General features: G+C 35.0%; 5 protein-coding genes and 1 non-coding gene across 6 annotated transcripts; 3 read left to right on the top strand and 3 right to left on the bottom strand.

The window, feature by feature from the left end:
• Positions 1-698: 698 nt before the first annotated feature.
• On the bottom strand, positions 699-2,540 carry PHYBLDRAFT_19854 (glycoside hydrolase family 20 protein; the record flags this gene model as incomplete). Its single annotated transcript, XM_018439710.1, has 3 exons — positions 699-963; positions 1,046-1,119; positions 1,194-2,540. The coding sequence occupies 3 exons, from the start codon at positions 2,538-2,540 to the stop codon at positions 699-701; spliced, it is 1,686 nt and encodes a 561-aa protein (XP_018292252.1).
• Positions 2,541-2,992: 452 nt separating this feature from the next.
• PHYBLDRAFT_167636 (hypothetical protein) lies at positions 2,993-5,435 on the top strand (the record flags this gene model as incomplete). The annotated part of the gene is made up of 10 exons (XM_018435680.1): positions 2,993-3,021; positions 3,344-3,362; positions 3,439-3,570; positions 3,621-3,808; positions 4,303-4,321; positions 4,518-4,544; positions 4,581-4,698; position 4,963; positions 5,038-5,063; positions 5,392-5,435. 10 exons carry the CDS (start codon positions 2,993-2,995, stop codon positions 5,433-5,435), a joined length of 603 nt encoding a protein of 200 aa, XP_018292251.1.
• PHYBLDRAFT_t115 lies at positions 4,589-4,661 on the bottom strand. Its single transcript has one exon. It is a non-coding gene; the product is annotated as a tRNA-Arg (tRNA).
• A 3,003-nt stretch (positions 5,436-8,438) lies between the features above and the next one.
• On the bottom strand, positions 8,439-10,715 carry PHYBLDRAFT_19582 (hypothetical protein; the record flags this gene model as incomplete). Its single annotated transcript, XM_018439706.1, has 9 exons — positions 8,439-8,729; positions 8,798-8,902; positions 8,978-9,128; positions 9,199-9,362; positions 9,431-9,608; positions 9,780-9,874; positions 9,991-10,099; positions 10,179-10,380; positions 10,463-10,715. The coding sequence occupies 9 exons, from the start codon at positions 10,713-10,715 to the stop codon at positions 8,439-8,441; spliced, it is 1,548 nt and encodes a 515-aa protein (XP_018292250.1).
• Positions 10,716-11,079: 364 nt separating this feature from the next.
• Positions 11,080-11,716, top strand: PHYBLDRAFT_124466 (hypothetical protein; the record flags this gene model as incomplete). Its single annotated transcript, XM_018428993.1, has 4 exons — positions 11,080-11,093; positions 11,177-11,291; positions 11,359-11,421; positions 11,484-11,716. Coding segments are annotated over 4 exons (260 nt in total), but the record flags the coding sequence as incomplete, so codon positions are not given.
• A 170-nt stretch (positions 11,717-11,886) lies between these two features.
• Positions 11,887-14,970, top strand: PHYBLDRAFT_181154 (hypothetical protein). The gene is made up of 12 exons (XM_018438425.1): positions 11,887-12,098; positions 12,146-12,294; positions 12,380-12,551; positions 12,668-12,740; positions 12,835-12,947; positions 13,008-13,153; positions 13,238-13,315; positions 13,387-13,492; positions 13,589-13,634; positions 13,734-13,804; positions 13,902-14,660; positions 14,731-14,970. The coding sequence occupies exons 1-12, from the start codon at positions 11,905-11,907 to the stop codon at positions 14,903-14,905; spliced, it is 2,082 nt and encodes a 693-aa protein (XP_018292248.1). The 5' UTR covers positions 11,887-11,904; the 3' UTR covers positions 14,906-14,970.
• The last annotated feature ends 899 nt before the right edge of the window (positions 14,971-15,869 follow it).

The following is a 15,869-nucleotide window of genomic DNA, read 5'->3' as shown; positions in this document are numbered from 1 at the left end:
AACATTATAATTATTTTATTTTATTGATTTAACCATAGTTTGTTGCGCTTAATTTTTCCTTTTAAATGTCTCCTAAAAAAAGGATCATTCAAGACTATTTATCTCATGTAATTGTTTCAAAGAAGCTTATACAGTGTCCGAGTTTAGTGACATATGTTTACAACAATACAATTGGCTGAGAGAAACTAGTATATTCTGGATAAAGAATATACGGCTTTGTATTATTTAGCTATTTTTTCTCAAGCTAATACATTTTAAGGCTTGTTGTATTTTTTGTGGGGCCCTTTTCCCGTATTCTGGTATGGGAACTCTTATCAGACGATAAAACATTATATATGTTTACTTAATCTAATAGTATATACACATACATACATACATACATACATAAAATGGAAACGTATAAGCCTTCATAGAATAAATAAAGGTGTGGCTAAAAACACTATTTGCTAAATATCAGTCATACGAGTACCTTATGTACAGTACCTTGTATATCTATTAATCTTAAAGCATACGCACACACACGCACATAGAGGAAAAGAGAGGTTTACCCCGCCCTTTAATTTGATATGGTACATGTCAAAAAGCAAACGCATGCAGTTTTTTTTTTCTTTTAAATATATATATATATATATATAAGCATATCAATTATGCAACTCTTTGAATATTTTTGAGATCCTTTGTGTCTATGAATAAATAGGTTAATTAATAGCTGGATCATTAAGATCACATCTTCCAGGATGCTTGATACACCACTTTGGCTGAGCTGGTGTTGCATTTATTCCGCGAGCCTGGAGTCTGTAAACCCAGTCGTAGAAGCGAGGTTGAACCTCGGCCACAGTGCGGCGTTTATCATTCTTATCGTAGCTTCCAGACCAGTAAATCTCAGCTGCTGCTGCACTACGGGGCCACAAGCGCCCATCAATGACATGATAGTCGGTTTGTTCTGACCAGACTGCAACTTCTCTGTTGTTGAAAAAGAGAAAAAAGTGTGAGTTTACAAATCCTTACAGAGTTTTCTTTGCTTTTCATTTATGATTTATCTTACCCGCCCAGAATCTTTCCTGGAGAATCAGATGGTATACCGTATGTCATATCATAGCTGTATATGCGTTGCCAAGTCTATAATAATAAATGGGAACATATTTTGTGAGCTTACACAAAACACAGGCTATCTTTATGCTCTATTGTCTTACTTTGAAAGGTGCGCACCATGAGCCACCCACGCCACCATAATTGAATGTATCATTTGCAGTCTCGGTTTGGCTAGGGCTAATGTAACGTGGGTCATTTCCAACCCATCCTCCATTACCACAATCAAGATAAAAGTAGTCATACGAAGATACAATAACATCGTGTCCCTTGGATGTGTAATTGATTGCAGGTGCTGTCCAGATTTGTACGATAGTTTCTTCTGGCAACGTTCCGCCATCCTTGAGTAGATCTTCCCATATTATTGGTCGCTTATTTTGAGTATTGATCACAAAATCAAGTAGTTTGGCTTCCCACTCGCTCCACAGCTGATGTGTAGTAATGTTATTTTTCTGTGTATAATCTAGAATTATAGGGTCAAGCTCCCAACACTTTGCATTGATCTCGTCGCCACCGGTATGGTAAAGGCTGTCTGTGAAAACGGTTGTTGCTTCACCCACAATATCTATGACAAGATTCCATGCTTGTTGATTGAGCGGATGTAACTGTCCTGCTGGTGGTTCGGCTGCGTATTGTGCCCAGAATTCTTTGCCGCAAACAATATAATCAGGGTGGGACTCGCCGATCGAGGCTGTGTGTGCGGGCATGTCAATTTCAATAATCACACGAACTCCCCGTGCCTCTGCATAGCTTTTGATGAGCTGAACATCGGCAGGCGTGTAGACTTCTGCAGATGAATAGGCTCCTTGGGCGGATAGCTCGGGATGCGACTGGAAAAACAATGGCCATGATTGAGAGTCGGTTGCATGCCAGTGAAACACATTCATTTTGTTGTATGCCATTGCGTCGATTGTCCGTAAAAGTGCATTTGTGGGATAAAAGTTGCGAGAGGTATCTAAAAGGATACCACGATGGCCAAATGCTGGGTTATCCTGGATTTCAACAGTGTGGGCATTGGATCCTAATACTAGCTGAGAAAATGTTTCAAGTCCACGAAGAGCACCGACCCAGGTTTCGGCAACAAGTGTGGCTTCGCCGCCTGATGTAGGAATATCCAGAGTATATGACTCGTCAACCCCAATATCTAGCTTGATATCATTGTCATTCACTATGATCTCAAGATTTGTAAGATCAGGAGCTTGGGAAAGAGTATCTAATGTATCAAATGTAGTCTGAATAGGTTCCCATCTCTCTGAGAGGATCAGATTAAGGTACCGCTTTGCAGCATTTTGGACGTGTTGGTTTCCGGTACCACCAATGCTGAATTCTGGATGAAGAGCTGAAATATGGCCTGTCCATTCAACGGACTGTGGGATAGGAAAAAGAAGTGTTTTTGCATCAGCTGTAGCAGCCAGAAGGGCGGTTGCAACACCGATCAAGGTGAGTTTCATTAGGGTATTTTTTAAAAGAAAAAAAAAGAAAAAAAAAGAGAAGGGGAAAGAAGGGTGACAATGAAAGATATCACAGAAAAATGTCCGTGAATTTATAGGGCATATAATACAAGGGGAAAAATTCTGGTGAGAGACACCCTTAAACTATGCATTAGTTGTATAATACAATTACTGACTAGATGAATGTGAAAAATAAAAATAAAATTTGGAAAAAGGGGCTCAATATATATAAAAGCGGTGTGTGGTTTATGGTACAAAGCTGAGACCACACATATTGAATTAGAGACATAAACAAATGATCGGTGTGGTTTATAGTTTTTAATGGTACTTACAGTGGACTTGAAAGCAAACAGCACAGGAAATTATAAGATATCATATTGTTTTGATATTTTCTGTGTGGTATTGCAGAATGCACAATGTAATTATACTTCTTGACTGTCTAGCGATCAACCATGCAAGCATTTGTCAACCTAAACCCAAGGTAATTTTTTTGATATTAAAATGAACACACTTTTGCTCTTGCATAGTACATGCATATTTAGCTTGTTTACCATGTGTACCTGTTTGGTTTTTTATTTAATTGTTTGATGGATGCTTAGTTTGATCTATTAAAAGATCTATTAAAATCACGAAAACCAACAACAACAACAACAACAACAACAAAAATAATATGAAAGAATTGATAGGAAACTTGCTCTTCTAGTAACTACGGGTATATCTTTTTGGTCTTACATATTTGAACCAAGAGGCAGTTAACTATGTGTCTTTTGTTTCTCAAATCACTTAATATCACCTATCTCAAGGACATGGTGGAAATGGCATGTAAGCCTACATTCTTATATTTTACTACTAAATTTAACAGCTCTTATGCTCACCTCAATCCCTAAACAGCGCATAGTTTAGTCGCAGAGACAGATATAGCTGTAGAATCAAAGATATGCCCCTTTTTGAAAGTGAAAAGCTTCTTCTTGGCGGATACAGGATAAATCAACCCTGTGGCGGAAATATTGGATCGGCTTGTTTGTCTAAAGTAAATTTATATACATATATAATATTTTTCAAATAATATAGATACAATAGAAGAAGGGTTATAAGTGCTATAGCATTAGTCCTATGTTATGCTGCAGTATTACATGCGCTAAAATCCCTGTGTTATTGACAAGTCAGCATTGGTTTACATTGGTGCCGTTAAAATGGACAGATAAAGAGGTCGATATTGAGCTAAATAAATGGTTTTCCTTGGAATTGGGATGCTTTATATTATGTGGGTAAGGAATGTCATAGAAAACTAACGAAACAGTTTCTTAGTCTATCTTGAAACAAGCGTATAAGAATTCTCGACTTTTAATATGCTTACAATTAGAAGAAAAATACATTAGACTTTAAAGTATTGGACTTATTATCTTGAATACCTACATTTACAATACCTTTCAATGTACCATATGCAAAATTAGAAAGTCACTCGCCCCTTGTGTCTGGTGAATAAATGAAAAGAAAAAAGAATCTATCTAAACTAGACTTTATCAATTATTATCCTATCAAAACTACTGTATATATATATATATATATATCTTCTGATTGTATATTTCTATGTATATACAATATTTGTTCAAGAAAGAAGATTTTGTATATATTTTTCAATAATTAAAATATTCTTTGCCATATTTTCAAAATAGTGAATAGACTCCATCAATTAATAGATATATATATATATCATTATTACCCTTCTATACAGCATGTGAATAATATATTTTCCATATAGCGATAAGTTGAAGACTCTTGTAATAATCAAATTAAACTAATTAAAATTCAATACAAACAATATTATAAAAGAATCAATTTTTCATCTTAGAAAATTAGTCAAATTGCTATAGTTTTTTTATATTATGTAATGTATATTATATTGAATAAAAGTATCATATAATGTATCTACAAACAAAAAATAAAAAAAAAAACAATCTATGCTTTTTGGTGTAGGCTGTGACATATCGACTATTCCATCGTGTGAGTTATGTCCCGACCAAACAGATGGTTAAATAGTCAAAATATACCCACAACGGGACTCGAACCCGCAATCTTCGGTTTAGGAGACCAATGCGTTATCCATTACGCCATGTAGGTTTGACAGTTGGACCAGACACCAAAATTAATAGAAAAAGTAAATATAAAATTTTAGTTAATTAATTTTATAAATATTAGATTATTAAATAATATATTTAATTTTAATTTTTATTATTATCTATGATGCTATTAGTACAGTTGTAATATATTGACTGAATGAACCAAAGAGATGCTACTATTATATTGAGTGGCTGGGGAAAGTTGTGACTGGGATAAGAAAACTGCTATTTATAAGTTAGATAATTATTATATTATATTTTAAGAAAAATAAAATAAAAAACAAAATGTAGATAAAAAATAGAGTAAGACTTTATTTTATTAAAAGAAAGAGAATAAGATGATTTGTTTTTGCTATTCATATTATGCATTTATATAGATATTGCAGTTTAGATGACAATAAGAGTATGTCATATAATATTTGTTTTCTTTATTATAAATGTTGTAAATGAGTATTGACTACTGCTGTAATTGAGAATAAGTCTGAAGGAAATAATATAAGGCCTCAGCTATTCCAGTCAAAGGTGTCTACCAATTACTTTATTATTTAACACACAGGTTTAGTATGCATGATAGTGATTATATTTTATATGATGATATCACCATAATATGGGATACATTAGTAGATTATTATAAGCATAATTATAACTCATAAACACATTTACTTTCGATGTTAATACTTCATTGGGACTACACACATTTATATAATTAATTATACACTAATTATCCCAAGATCACGTTGCTCTGATTAAGGCTCAGATAGGATTGATTACCTGATCCCAGTCATATAATTTTCCTAATCCAAAATAATATAAATAGCAGTAGTAGTTCAGTGTAGGAACCTGGTCAAACTTTGATATAAAATCCTTTCTCAATAAACAAAACCTACACAAGTTCTCACGAATCTTTGTTCCTAATCTCAAATCTTCAATTCTTCCTCTTAAAAACTTCTTCAACTTCAACCACCACAACAGTTGTGTTCTTTTCCCATTCAATAATATGCTCTCTTCTTAAATCCAAAACTCTTTTTGTATTTCTGACTGCTGGTTGTTTGCCTAGTTTCTTCAGTATGAGGAAGTACTTTTGTTTCAAATGATTATGTAGTGCTACTTTGCTGATCTAAAGTCTATCAAATATAAAGCAAAGTTTATCTTTAATACTATATAAAATAGTAACTAAATTACTATCAGTCTAATCAATAAGAAATGATATGTATATGTCTCTTAATGTTGTTTTTCTTCCTTTAGTATTGATCTCATTTTTCTTAATGTTTCATAATTCTTTGTTAATATATCAAAAGTAATAGTTATAAATTATTTTAGAATTTATTCTAACCCTTCAAGCTGTCTTTCTTTGCAAATATCCAGAATTGATGAAAATACTAGTAAACTTTGTTATCTAATCATCCAATAAGAACATAGCTATCTTTATGCTTAACAGAGACTGTCAAGTTTTTTTTTTTTTTTTACAAAATCCAAGTATTTTCTAAAGTTAATTTTCTTATCTTTCTCTTTTTCTTCACTCTCATAGCATTGCTCTTGTTCTTGCTCTCATTTTTCTCTATCAACATCCATTAAAGTATACAGAATGATGAATGAATCATTAGCCAAACTGTAATTCTGTCATTCATTTGAGAAGATTTTCTGGATATTATCAGCATAGCTCTTATTATATTCTTTGGCCAACTCTGGCATGTCAGTATTTCCTATGAGAAGCATTTCAATAAAATCTTTGACGATTCACATTTTGTAATAAAATAAGTGAATAATTTTTGTGTGAAAGTAAAATTCAAATATGTAAATTATTATTATATATCTTCAACAGTCAGCTAACTTTTATCTTTTGTAAAGCCAAATATTGGAAGTAAGCAAAGAGAAAATCTACTTCACCCAATAGTTTAATTTATTTATCTTTTAAAACAGATTGTGAGAGTGTTTTCAGCTAAAACGTTTAAATCCCTGTCAAATTTAGCAGAAAGATAAAATTTAGGAGTCAATTTTTTGTAAAAAAAAATATATCCAGCTGCTGGGGGCACCATTTGTAACTAAAATTTTAAATTTGACATAAAAGTTGAGGTAAACGTGACTGATGAAGATGCTTGGATGCCCAACAAAAGGTATGGCTTGGGTCTTAATAAAAGTACGGGTGCACAATTCTTTTTTCTCTTGGCATTCTAACCATCAACATTGGTAGTATGGTCTGCTTCCGTGGCAGCATACCTAGGGGCAAGCTAAGAATGAGATCTGCTTCCGTGCCAGCTTGCTAGAGAAAGCCAAACGCGCCTTTTTTTCTCTAGGCCTATTAATATCATGCTAAGATTTCGCTTTTGCCTACCATAAAGGAGAACCTTAATCAGATCAAGCTAATACTTTTTAATAGGATTTCTACGTATAGCGCTGATGTACTTAGAGTAGGAGATCATTAGCAGCACCCTTAACAAACTTTATGAAACACTCGGAAACAAAGATTATCAGAAGGATTTAACCTCATATATAAGAACGCCATGTACAAGTCCAGTGCACACAAAGATCTCCTAATAAGCGCTTTGACGTTTAGAGACAAACTCATCAAATGCCATTCGATTAAAATATCATAAAACCCTCATGCAATTGCATTTGTTTTTTTTTCTGAGAGGGTTTCTTCGAAATCTATTGAATCTGTGAGACTTATTAAAGATGTATACCTAAATATAGTTTAATCTTTTCCTTTCAGATTGAATGCTTAAAAGTGGTGTAGCATAGTGAGGCTATTTTTCGATTTGAACCTCAGCAGTCTGTCCATAGGAAGAGACTTGGGTTTTACTCTAATCTTTAAATTAGTCTATCACCTTCAAGAAGTAGGATAAGACACAGGGTCACTGATCATCTTAATAAAATCAGTTTGTTTCCTTTGTTTTGTTGTAAGAGAGTATCTTGCGAAGACTCTGAGCAAGAATAAAGAAATAAGAGCCACAATTCGTTATGACTTTAGTTGACAGTGCGGTATACACACCATAGTTGAGTGAAGAACAGACTCCACAACCAAATACTGTGCCATATTAATCATTATAGATTTAAATTCAGAAATATCGTCCGTTGCGTTGAAATAATACATGTACTCAACTGGTATAAGTAAGATATATCTCGTATTAAAATCCAATAAAAATAATAACAAATAATATATCCAGAAGCTATTATAGACTAGTGTCTTTAAAACAATTTAGGTATATATCGCTTTAGTTTTATTCAACTAAAACTTTCTTTTGTATCTTTACTGACCTCATTTTTACATTTTATAATTTTGAAAGCATCTTTATATTTCCTCTTTTGTCATTTGTTGAATGCTGTTATTCAGCATTTATAATGTTTTATTTTTCTACCAATTCCCTATTCGCTAATCTTCTCTTTCTTTTAATATTATACTTAATTTCCTTTTATTGTCTTCACTTTTAACAGTAAATATGGCGCATATTTAATCTGGTCCTTTTCTTTCTTTTTTCTTTTAAAGATATTGGTCTATTATATTTAAATATAAGCATAAGCTATACACAGTCAATTTAACTAAAAAAAGGTATTGTTGTATAAAATATTCTAATATACATCAAATAAAGAGACCTACAAACTAGTTTCAAATATACAATCAAGAGGTTTTGATAGCTGTTTATATATATACAACCAAGTAAACTTGTTGAATAACATTTTTTTTTGCTTTGAAGATATGTGTGCGTGTGCGTGTGCGTGCGTGCGTTGGTGTGCGGCTATTTTACCATTCTAAAATCATATACATTCTATAATTCTTACATTATTCTGATGTACTTTTACAGCAGTATTCAATATCTATAACTTCTTTTGGTGCTGTTGCCGTCAAAACATAAGGAGTTTCTTCTCCGATAACAACATTGTCCTCAATACGGACACCAATACCATGGTATTTGCTGGGGAATTTCTTATCATAGGGAATATACAGTCCTGGCTCAATGGTAATCACCATATTCTTTTTCAACCTGCGTGAACGAGTAATGTCATGTAGATCATGAACGTCCAAACCGAGGTAGTGACCTACATGGTGAGGATAAAGCATGTTCTCAAGGTCCTATTAATCAATAATAATATAAAAGCATGAATTACATAATCAAAAATATATATTCTTTTTAGACTCACTGAATTTGTAACAGAAAATCCAATAGCATCAAGCTCGCGCTTCATTAATTTCATGGATTCTGTGTGAATAGCATGGAGAGACAGTTTGGCATTTTCAGTACACATCTAAGAACAGAACAAAAAAAAAACAAGGTTAACAAAGAGTTTTGTTGATATAGTAACACTAAATAAATCACTTACTTTAATACAGGCTTTGTTCACATTGAGAACAGCCTGATAGATTTCACGTTGGGGTTCAGTAAATTTGCCGTTCACAGGCCAGGTGCGGGTAATGTCACTGGCATATCCATTGTATTCACCGCCACAATCCACTAATACCAAATCACCGTCTCTGCGCACATGACAAATAAGTTTGTGTTCATTTTCTAAAATTCTAAACTTATTTGTGTTTATTGACTCACCTAAGCTTCATGTCATTACGAACATAATGCAAAGACAAAGCATTGGGTCCACCAGCAACCACAGGAATATATGCCAACATGCTTGATCCTCGCATACGGCACTCATAGTCAAGTTTAGCCCATAGTTGAGCTTCCGAGAATTCTGGTTGTGTCCATTTCATGGCCTGAAAGTATACACTCAAGGGATTAATTATTATATCTATTATATCTTGGTTTGTTGTTCTTACATTACCTGAATAAAAGCCTTTGAACTTATTTGACCCGACTTCTTCATAATATCAATCTCATTATCACTCTTGATTATTCTCAATTCCTGGATAAGAATACTAAGAGGTTTGAGTGCTTTCCTGAATTTGGCTACCAAATAAAGAAACAGAGAGTTAAATGACATTTCGGGTGATACTCTCTCTCTCTCTCATTTTTTTAAAAGAATAAATTATTCCTAGTGGATGATAGCAAAAATTATGCTTAATACACTACCCTGTAAAAAGCTATTGTTCTCAATCCACGGGATTTTTGCTATGGATGATAGTAATGAACTCCTACCAGCTTCAATAATCTTTTTATTTCTGTCTTCAGACAGCAAGGATGGGTTAACCGAAGGGCTATCGATGAATAGATGATCTGCATTCATTGCATCTTTGAGAAATGAAGTAAATCGAGAATTATCATAAGCCTAAGGTTTGTAATACAACATAACACATGCTTTAATAAAAAATTATAAAATTATAAAGCTATGAAATCACATTTATTTTTTCTGTCTAATTTGTAAGAAAGTAAGAATTTAATTACCTCGTCTGCTCCAAATATTTCTTTGGCACCTTCAACACCAGTACGAGGGCCATCCCATAATTCAGCATGAGCAGATTTTGGAGGAACGAACATTATTTGCTTGTATCCTCTCGGGGAATCATCCTTCTCTAATAATCCCAAATTTATCAATACTTTTTGCGTAAATTTATATAGTTTGTATTGTAGACTTGCGTAGAATCATGGCAGAGTCAGGCTCATTAAATCCAGATAGATACCAAAAGTCTGTATTTTGGTGGAATTGATAAAAAATATTGTTGGTCATGTAGCGAGTTTTGTAGCCTACACTGACTACCGTGCTGCCCTTTGGAAGGGAGCTCATTAGGATTGTGCGTCGAAGTTCATACTCGGTTTTAGGTATTCCGGGTGTTACTGCAATAGCAAGGTTTAGCAAAACAAAACAAGAAAAAAAAAGATGTAAAGATAGTAGAGTAGAGAGAGAAAAATTATTTACGGTCGTTTTTGTTGATCAGATAGGGGTGTGTATGGACGGTTGGTTGGCCAAAGGAACGTTTGTGGGTGTCAGGTATAGGGTTGGACGTAGGTACTGTAGTAAAGGTGCGGTAGGCTGGGTGAGTTGCGCCCGTGTTCTTCTTGAGTGCGCAATGAAGAATAGTTGGTCTTTGCACGTGAGAGTGATTAGCCCCAATAAGCTGGGGTCTGCTTACTAAAGCTGATCGTGCTAATCTAGACCGTCTACAGAACATAAAGAGCACAGCAAAAGAAAGACCCACCAAAGAAGGACTTCAATAGCGCAAGATCAAGTCACACTAAAGTCCGCCAAGTAGAAAAAAAAAGGGCCTTGCATCGATTGTGAAGTGATCCAGATCTGAAGCTTATGACAATTTTTGGAGTGACCACAGACGCACTAACATCTAATTATATATATTCTTTCTCAAACCAAAGCAGCAACACTTGGGGTGATTTGTGGTGAATATGAGCAAGTTGTCCACATCTTATTTGGACACCGACCACATGACCAGGGGCCAACAATAACAGCCCGTGTAACGTACGTTACTATAAAGCATCGAGTGGACAACTAGCGACGCGTTTCTTCTTTAACTCAATTCACCATGCCTTCTGCCGTAAGTATTTCTTTTTTATCGGATCAAACAAAAATTATATATACTAAGTAATCCTTTATTTTTTTTCATTAATCCTATTACAGAACTTTGAAGCTGCTGCCGCCGCCGCCCAGGCTTTCACCTCCAAGCCCTCCAACGATGAGCTCTTGGCTCTCTACGGTCTCTTCAAGCAGGCTACCGTTGGTGACAACGAGACTAGTAAGTCCTAAGAATTTTTTTTTATTGATAAAATATACTAATATATCTATATAATTCTGTCCTTTAGCCAGACCTGGTGCCTTTGACTTCAAGGGTAAGGCCAAGTGGGATGCCTGGACCGCCAAGAAGGGTAACTATCTATATGTCTAAACCTAGCATAAAAATATTGTACTTATCCTTCGTGTATCAAAGGTTTAAGCTCTGAGGATGCCGAGGCCCAGTACATTGCTTTGGTCGAGGAGCTCAAGGCCAAGCAGTAAATGTTTGCTCATAAAGCAAATATGTCCTTTTTTTTTCTTTTTTTTTGTAAAGCTGTGAAAGTGTCTCCCCTTTTTTTGTATGTGTGTGTGCGCGTGTATATGTGTGTGTGTGCGCGTATGTGTGTATGTGTGAATAAAGATGTCCCTTTTTTTATATACAACCTCTTTGTATATGTGTGTTTGTTTGTACGTGCGTGCGTGTGTGTGTTTGTACGAGTGAATGAAATGCTTTTTGATCATGTGAAAATATCCAATCGGAGTTCTTTATACGTCATTTAAACAAAACTGGCTTTGACCAAACTTAAGACCTTTCCCTTCACTCAATTGTCCATTCAGTCTTTGAGATCAATTTAATGAATCCTCAGCAGAATAAGACTCCAGACAAATCGAACGTCTCTCAAGACCCTGATGAGCTGGTAGATGAGTTTGATGAGAAGATGGGTCTCTACGAAGAGCAAGACCATCTTGATGAGAAAGATGGACTCCGCCAAGAGACCCACGAAGAACTCGAGGAACTCTTGTCTGACATCCCACCCACAACAGCAAGGTACCTTGATTCCTTACTTCAGCACCCACCCTAACTAACATTCTCAGTCATGGCACACCCGTCAATGACGAACACCACACCACTCCAACAGACTCCACTCAGGAACAATCAGCATCTGGCAATGCCACTGGCCATGATGCAGAAATCCGACAAATATTTACACAATTTGAAGCATCAGAAGAAACATCTACCCCAGGTACACTATAAAATTACATATCTATATCTATTTGACATTATATTCTTACATGTTCCTTTTTTTGTCTCTTTTAATATATATATAGAAACTCCAACTTCAACAGACTCTAATGGAAGAAGACCCTCAATGGCAGAGATACAGCGCGCAGCAGATAATACTAAAGGCAGAGAACGCCAAGAGATTGCCTTTGACTTTAATAAGTTCCTTGAACAAATGAAACGTCGTAGTGCCCACCCAATCACACGATATTTCAAAAGGTAATTGGTTTTTTTAAGAAAGTCCCAGAAAACAACAACAAAGGAAGGAAAGGTTTATTATTATTATTATTTAGTTTGTCTAACTAGAAAGCATTTGTTTCTTTTGAATGTATTAGTTTTCTACAGAGATTTGGACAAAAGTCATGGACTGTCGCTGAGCAGGCAACAATCATCCAAGACTTTTTGAGTGTAAGGGAACAAAAGAAATAATACCAGGAGTAAGTGAATAAAGGCATTAATTAAAGGGGATTGTGTATGTATTTGTGGGGGGAATTATCTGTAGTTTATTTATGGTAAGATGCGTGAGTGCGATGTATGGAAAGACTTGTCCGATCGAGAATTTGAGAATGCAGAGGAAGGCATGGAGAAATTAGTGATGAACCGTCTGCATAACGCGTAAGTCAAAATCTATTGGCAGCCAGTACAAATATCTTGACATTACTTTATTTTCATCAGAACATTTTCACCAAGTACAACTGATGATAAGGAGCGAGACGAAATATTGCATCAGAAGATGAGTATCTTTAGATGGATTCGTGAAGAGCATTTGGATATCCCTGTCACTGAGAACAACGCATCATTCATGACATTTGCAGAGACGGGTACGCGTGCATAAGTGTACATTACATGTACACACACTCACACACACTCATATATATATATATATATATTAATGCTTTCGGTAGAGCTATTGAAGATCAACAACTACAAAGCTCCAAGGGACAAACTGATTTGTATTCTTAATTGTTGCAAGGTTATCTTTGGTGTGTTTAATTAGGGTGACTTTTCACAGTATTTGCTTATTTTCATTTTGTTTGTTCTTGCCTTACAAAAGGCCTTATTAAGCATGTAGAAGGGGATGCGGGTGCAGACAAATTTCTTCCAATCTTAATATTTGTCGTCATTCATGCCAACCCACCACGCCTGGTATCCAATGTCCAGTAAGTTAGAATATTTAATATTTGTTCTTTACAAAAAATAACAATAACAATAACAATAACCATTGTCATTATCAGATATATATTCCGTTTCCGAAGTCCTGAACATCTTCAATCCGAGGCTGGTTATTATTTGACCAACTTGGTAAGAACTCGAGCCTAGATGAATGGGAGGCTATGAATTGGTTTTTTTGTTTTGAAAAAAAAGGGAGGGAGGAGATAATAGCTAAAGTGTATTGGTCAGATGGGGGCTATTACTTTTATCGAGACAATGGAAGCAAAGTCTCTTTCGATCACAAAGGAGGAATTTGAGACGTAAGTAAATTACATGTATACATCTGTGAAGCTAAGGAGGATTAGACAATGCAATTACTCTGTTCTTTTAAAGTGCTTATCATTATTATCCTTACAGAAACATTGAGCGGACAATGAACGAACTTCAACAAGAGCGTCCTTCAATCGCCCACGATAAGCAAAAGATTAGCTACGATAATGCAGTCCACCCTTCACGATCTCCTCAAGTACAGCCGCAACCACTAATTGATCCTATAAAGGCAGCTCAATTCTTGGAAAGAAGCACAAACTTTGCACAAAAGACAATGCAAAAGCCATTAAACTTTGTGGGTAAAATATTCCAAGGGTTGGGCGATAGTTCTGCCGGAAGTAGCCGACCAGAGAGTCCCGAAGATGACGAAGAAGCGCGTCAAAGAGAGCGATCTCAGGTTTATTATCAGCAACAAAGGCAGCTACCCCCATTACCTCACCAACAACAGCAACAGGAGCAAGAACAACAGTATATCCAGCAACAGCAATATATTCAGCAACAGCAGCAACAAAGATACGGCGGTGGTCAATGGGATACAAATCAGGATCCTAATGTAATTTATTACCAACATCAACAACAACAACAGCAACAACAATATCAACCGCAACATTATGGCACTTATCCACCACAGGGTCATTATGCACAGCCGATTGTCCCTGGACTAAATACCGAACCTGAGACAGTGGCGCCAAGAACGGTACCTTTACCTGACTTACACCAGGAGGCACGTCAGCTTTTCGACGACAATTTGAAGCAGATTCTTTCGATATTCCCTAATGTAGAGCCTGATGTGTGTTTTATGATTCTTCAAGCAAATGATGGCCGAGTCTCACAAACGGTTGACACGTAAGTTGTAATTTTGAACTATTTGATATCATTTTATGTATTCATAAACCGAATGGCACCACTTGTGTAGTCTTTTGGAAATTGCTGATCCCGAGGTAACCAAACCTTCTATTGCTCCAACCGCCTCTCCATCCCCTACCTCATTACCTCCAGCTGAAGCTCCAGCTCCGGCTCCAGCTCTAGTTCCATCTCCAGCTCCAACTGCTGGTGATGATATTACGGAGAATGATCTTATTAGGATGTAAAAGATAATAATAAAAATAATAATAACAATAATAATAATAACAATAATAAAATAAAAATAAAAACTAAAACTATATATAAAAAAAAAGAAAGAGATTATCTTGTCTTGTCTTATGAGAACTGCCGTCATTTGGAATACCAAAACTTTTTCGTCTAGTCAACTTCCAGCTTGGTTTATATTTTATGGTTAGTTTGTGAATTACAAGCCTTATTTTCTCTTCCTCTTTTGATTGGCTTTTTTTTTAATGGGCTTAAGATGCCAAGTTTTTCTTTTCTATTTTCTTTCATTGGATTTTTCTGAACAATCCAAACAGTTTCCTTTTGCTTTTAAACTTTACCCAATATTCTAAATATCGCTATAGAAAAGTATAAAGAGTCTTTATGGTGTAACTCTTGATAATCATGTGATAAAATCTACTTGGTATTTTTAAAGTATACTTGATTGTGTCCAACACATATACTATATATGGAAATATATAGTAGGTGATAATAAAGTATGCTCGCCTTAAATGGAAAACATTTTTTTTTTATCTTTGGTATTAGTTATCAGGGTTTTCTTGCAGGAACAAATTATTACCAGAAAATATCTCTATGCTTATTTGATAATTTTTTTTTAAAGAAAATATATGGATATAATTAATGTGTACCTAGGTACAAAATACAAATGTGAATCCAATTGCTCTTGTGTTATACAAATAATCAAATAATCAAATAACATAAAGGAAGTTTTTAATTTTACACCAAAATGTACTAAGCTGGCGACACAAGAATGAATCTATCCAATAGGGTGGACTATATCCGAAAATCTATAAATGTCACGACGGTGACCAAATCTGGGAGCGGTCTGTACAGGCAGGAGCTCCATAAAGATTCAATTCACTTTATTGTGTCATTCTAAAGGGTTTATAGATATATATCTCCTTGATGTGGGCACTATGTAATTGATTCTTTTCCAAACACTCTGGA

This window comes from Phycomyces blakesleeanus (genome assembly GCF_001638985.1).
Source record: "Phycomyces blakesleeanus NRRL 1555(-) unplaced genomic scaffold PHYBLscaffold_9, whole genome shotgun sequence".
In the NCBI taxonomy this organism is placed as follows: Eukaryota; Fungi; Mucoromycota; class Mucoromycetes; order Mucorales; family Phycomycetaceae; genus Phycomyces; species Phycomyces blakesleeanus.
Note: the sequence above shows the minus strand (reverse complement) of the source record. Positions and strands in the feature narration are given on the sequence as shown.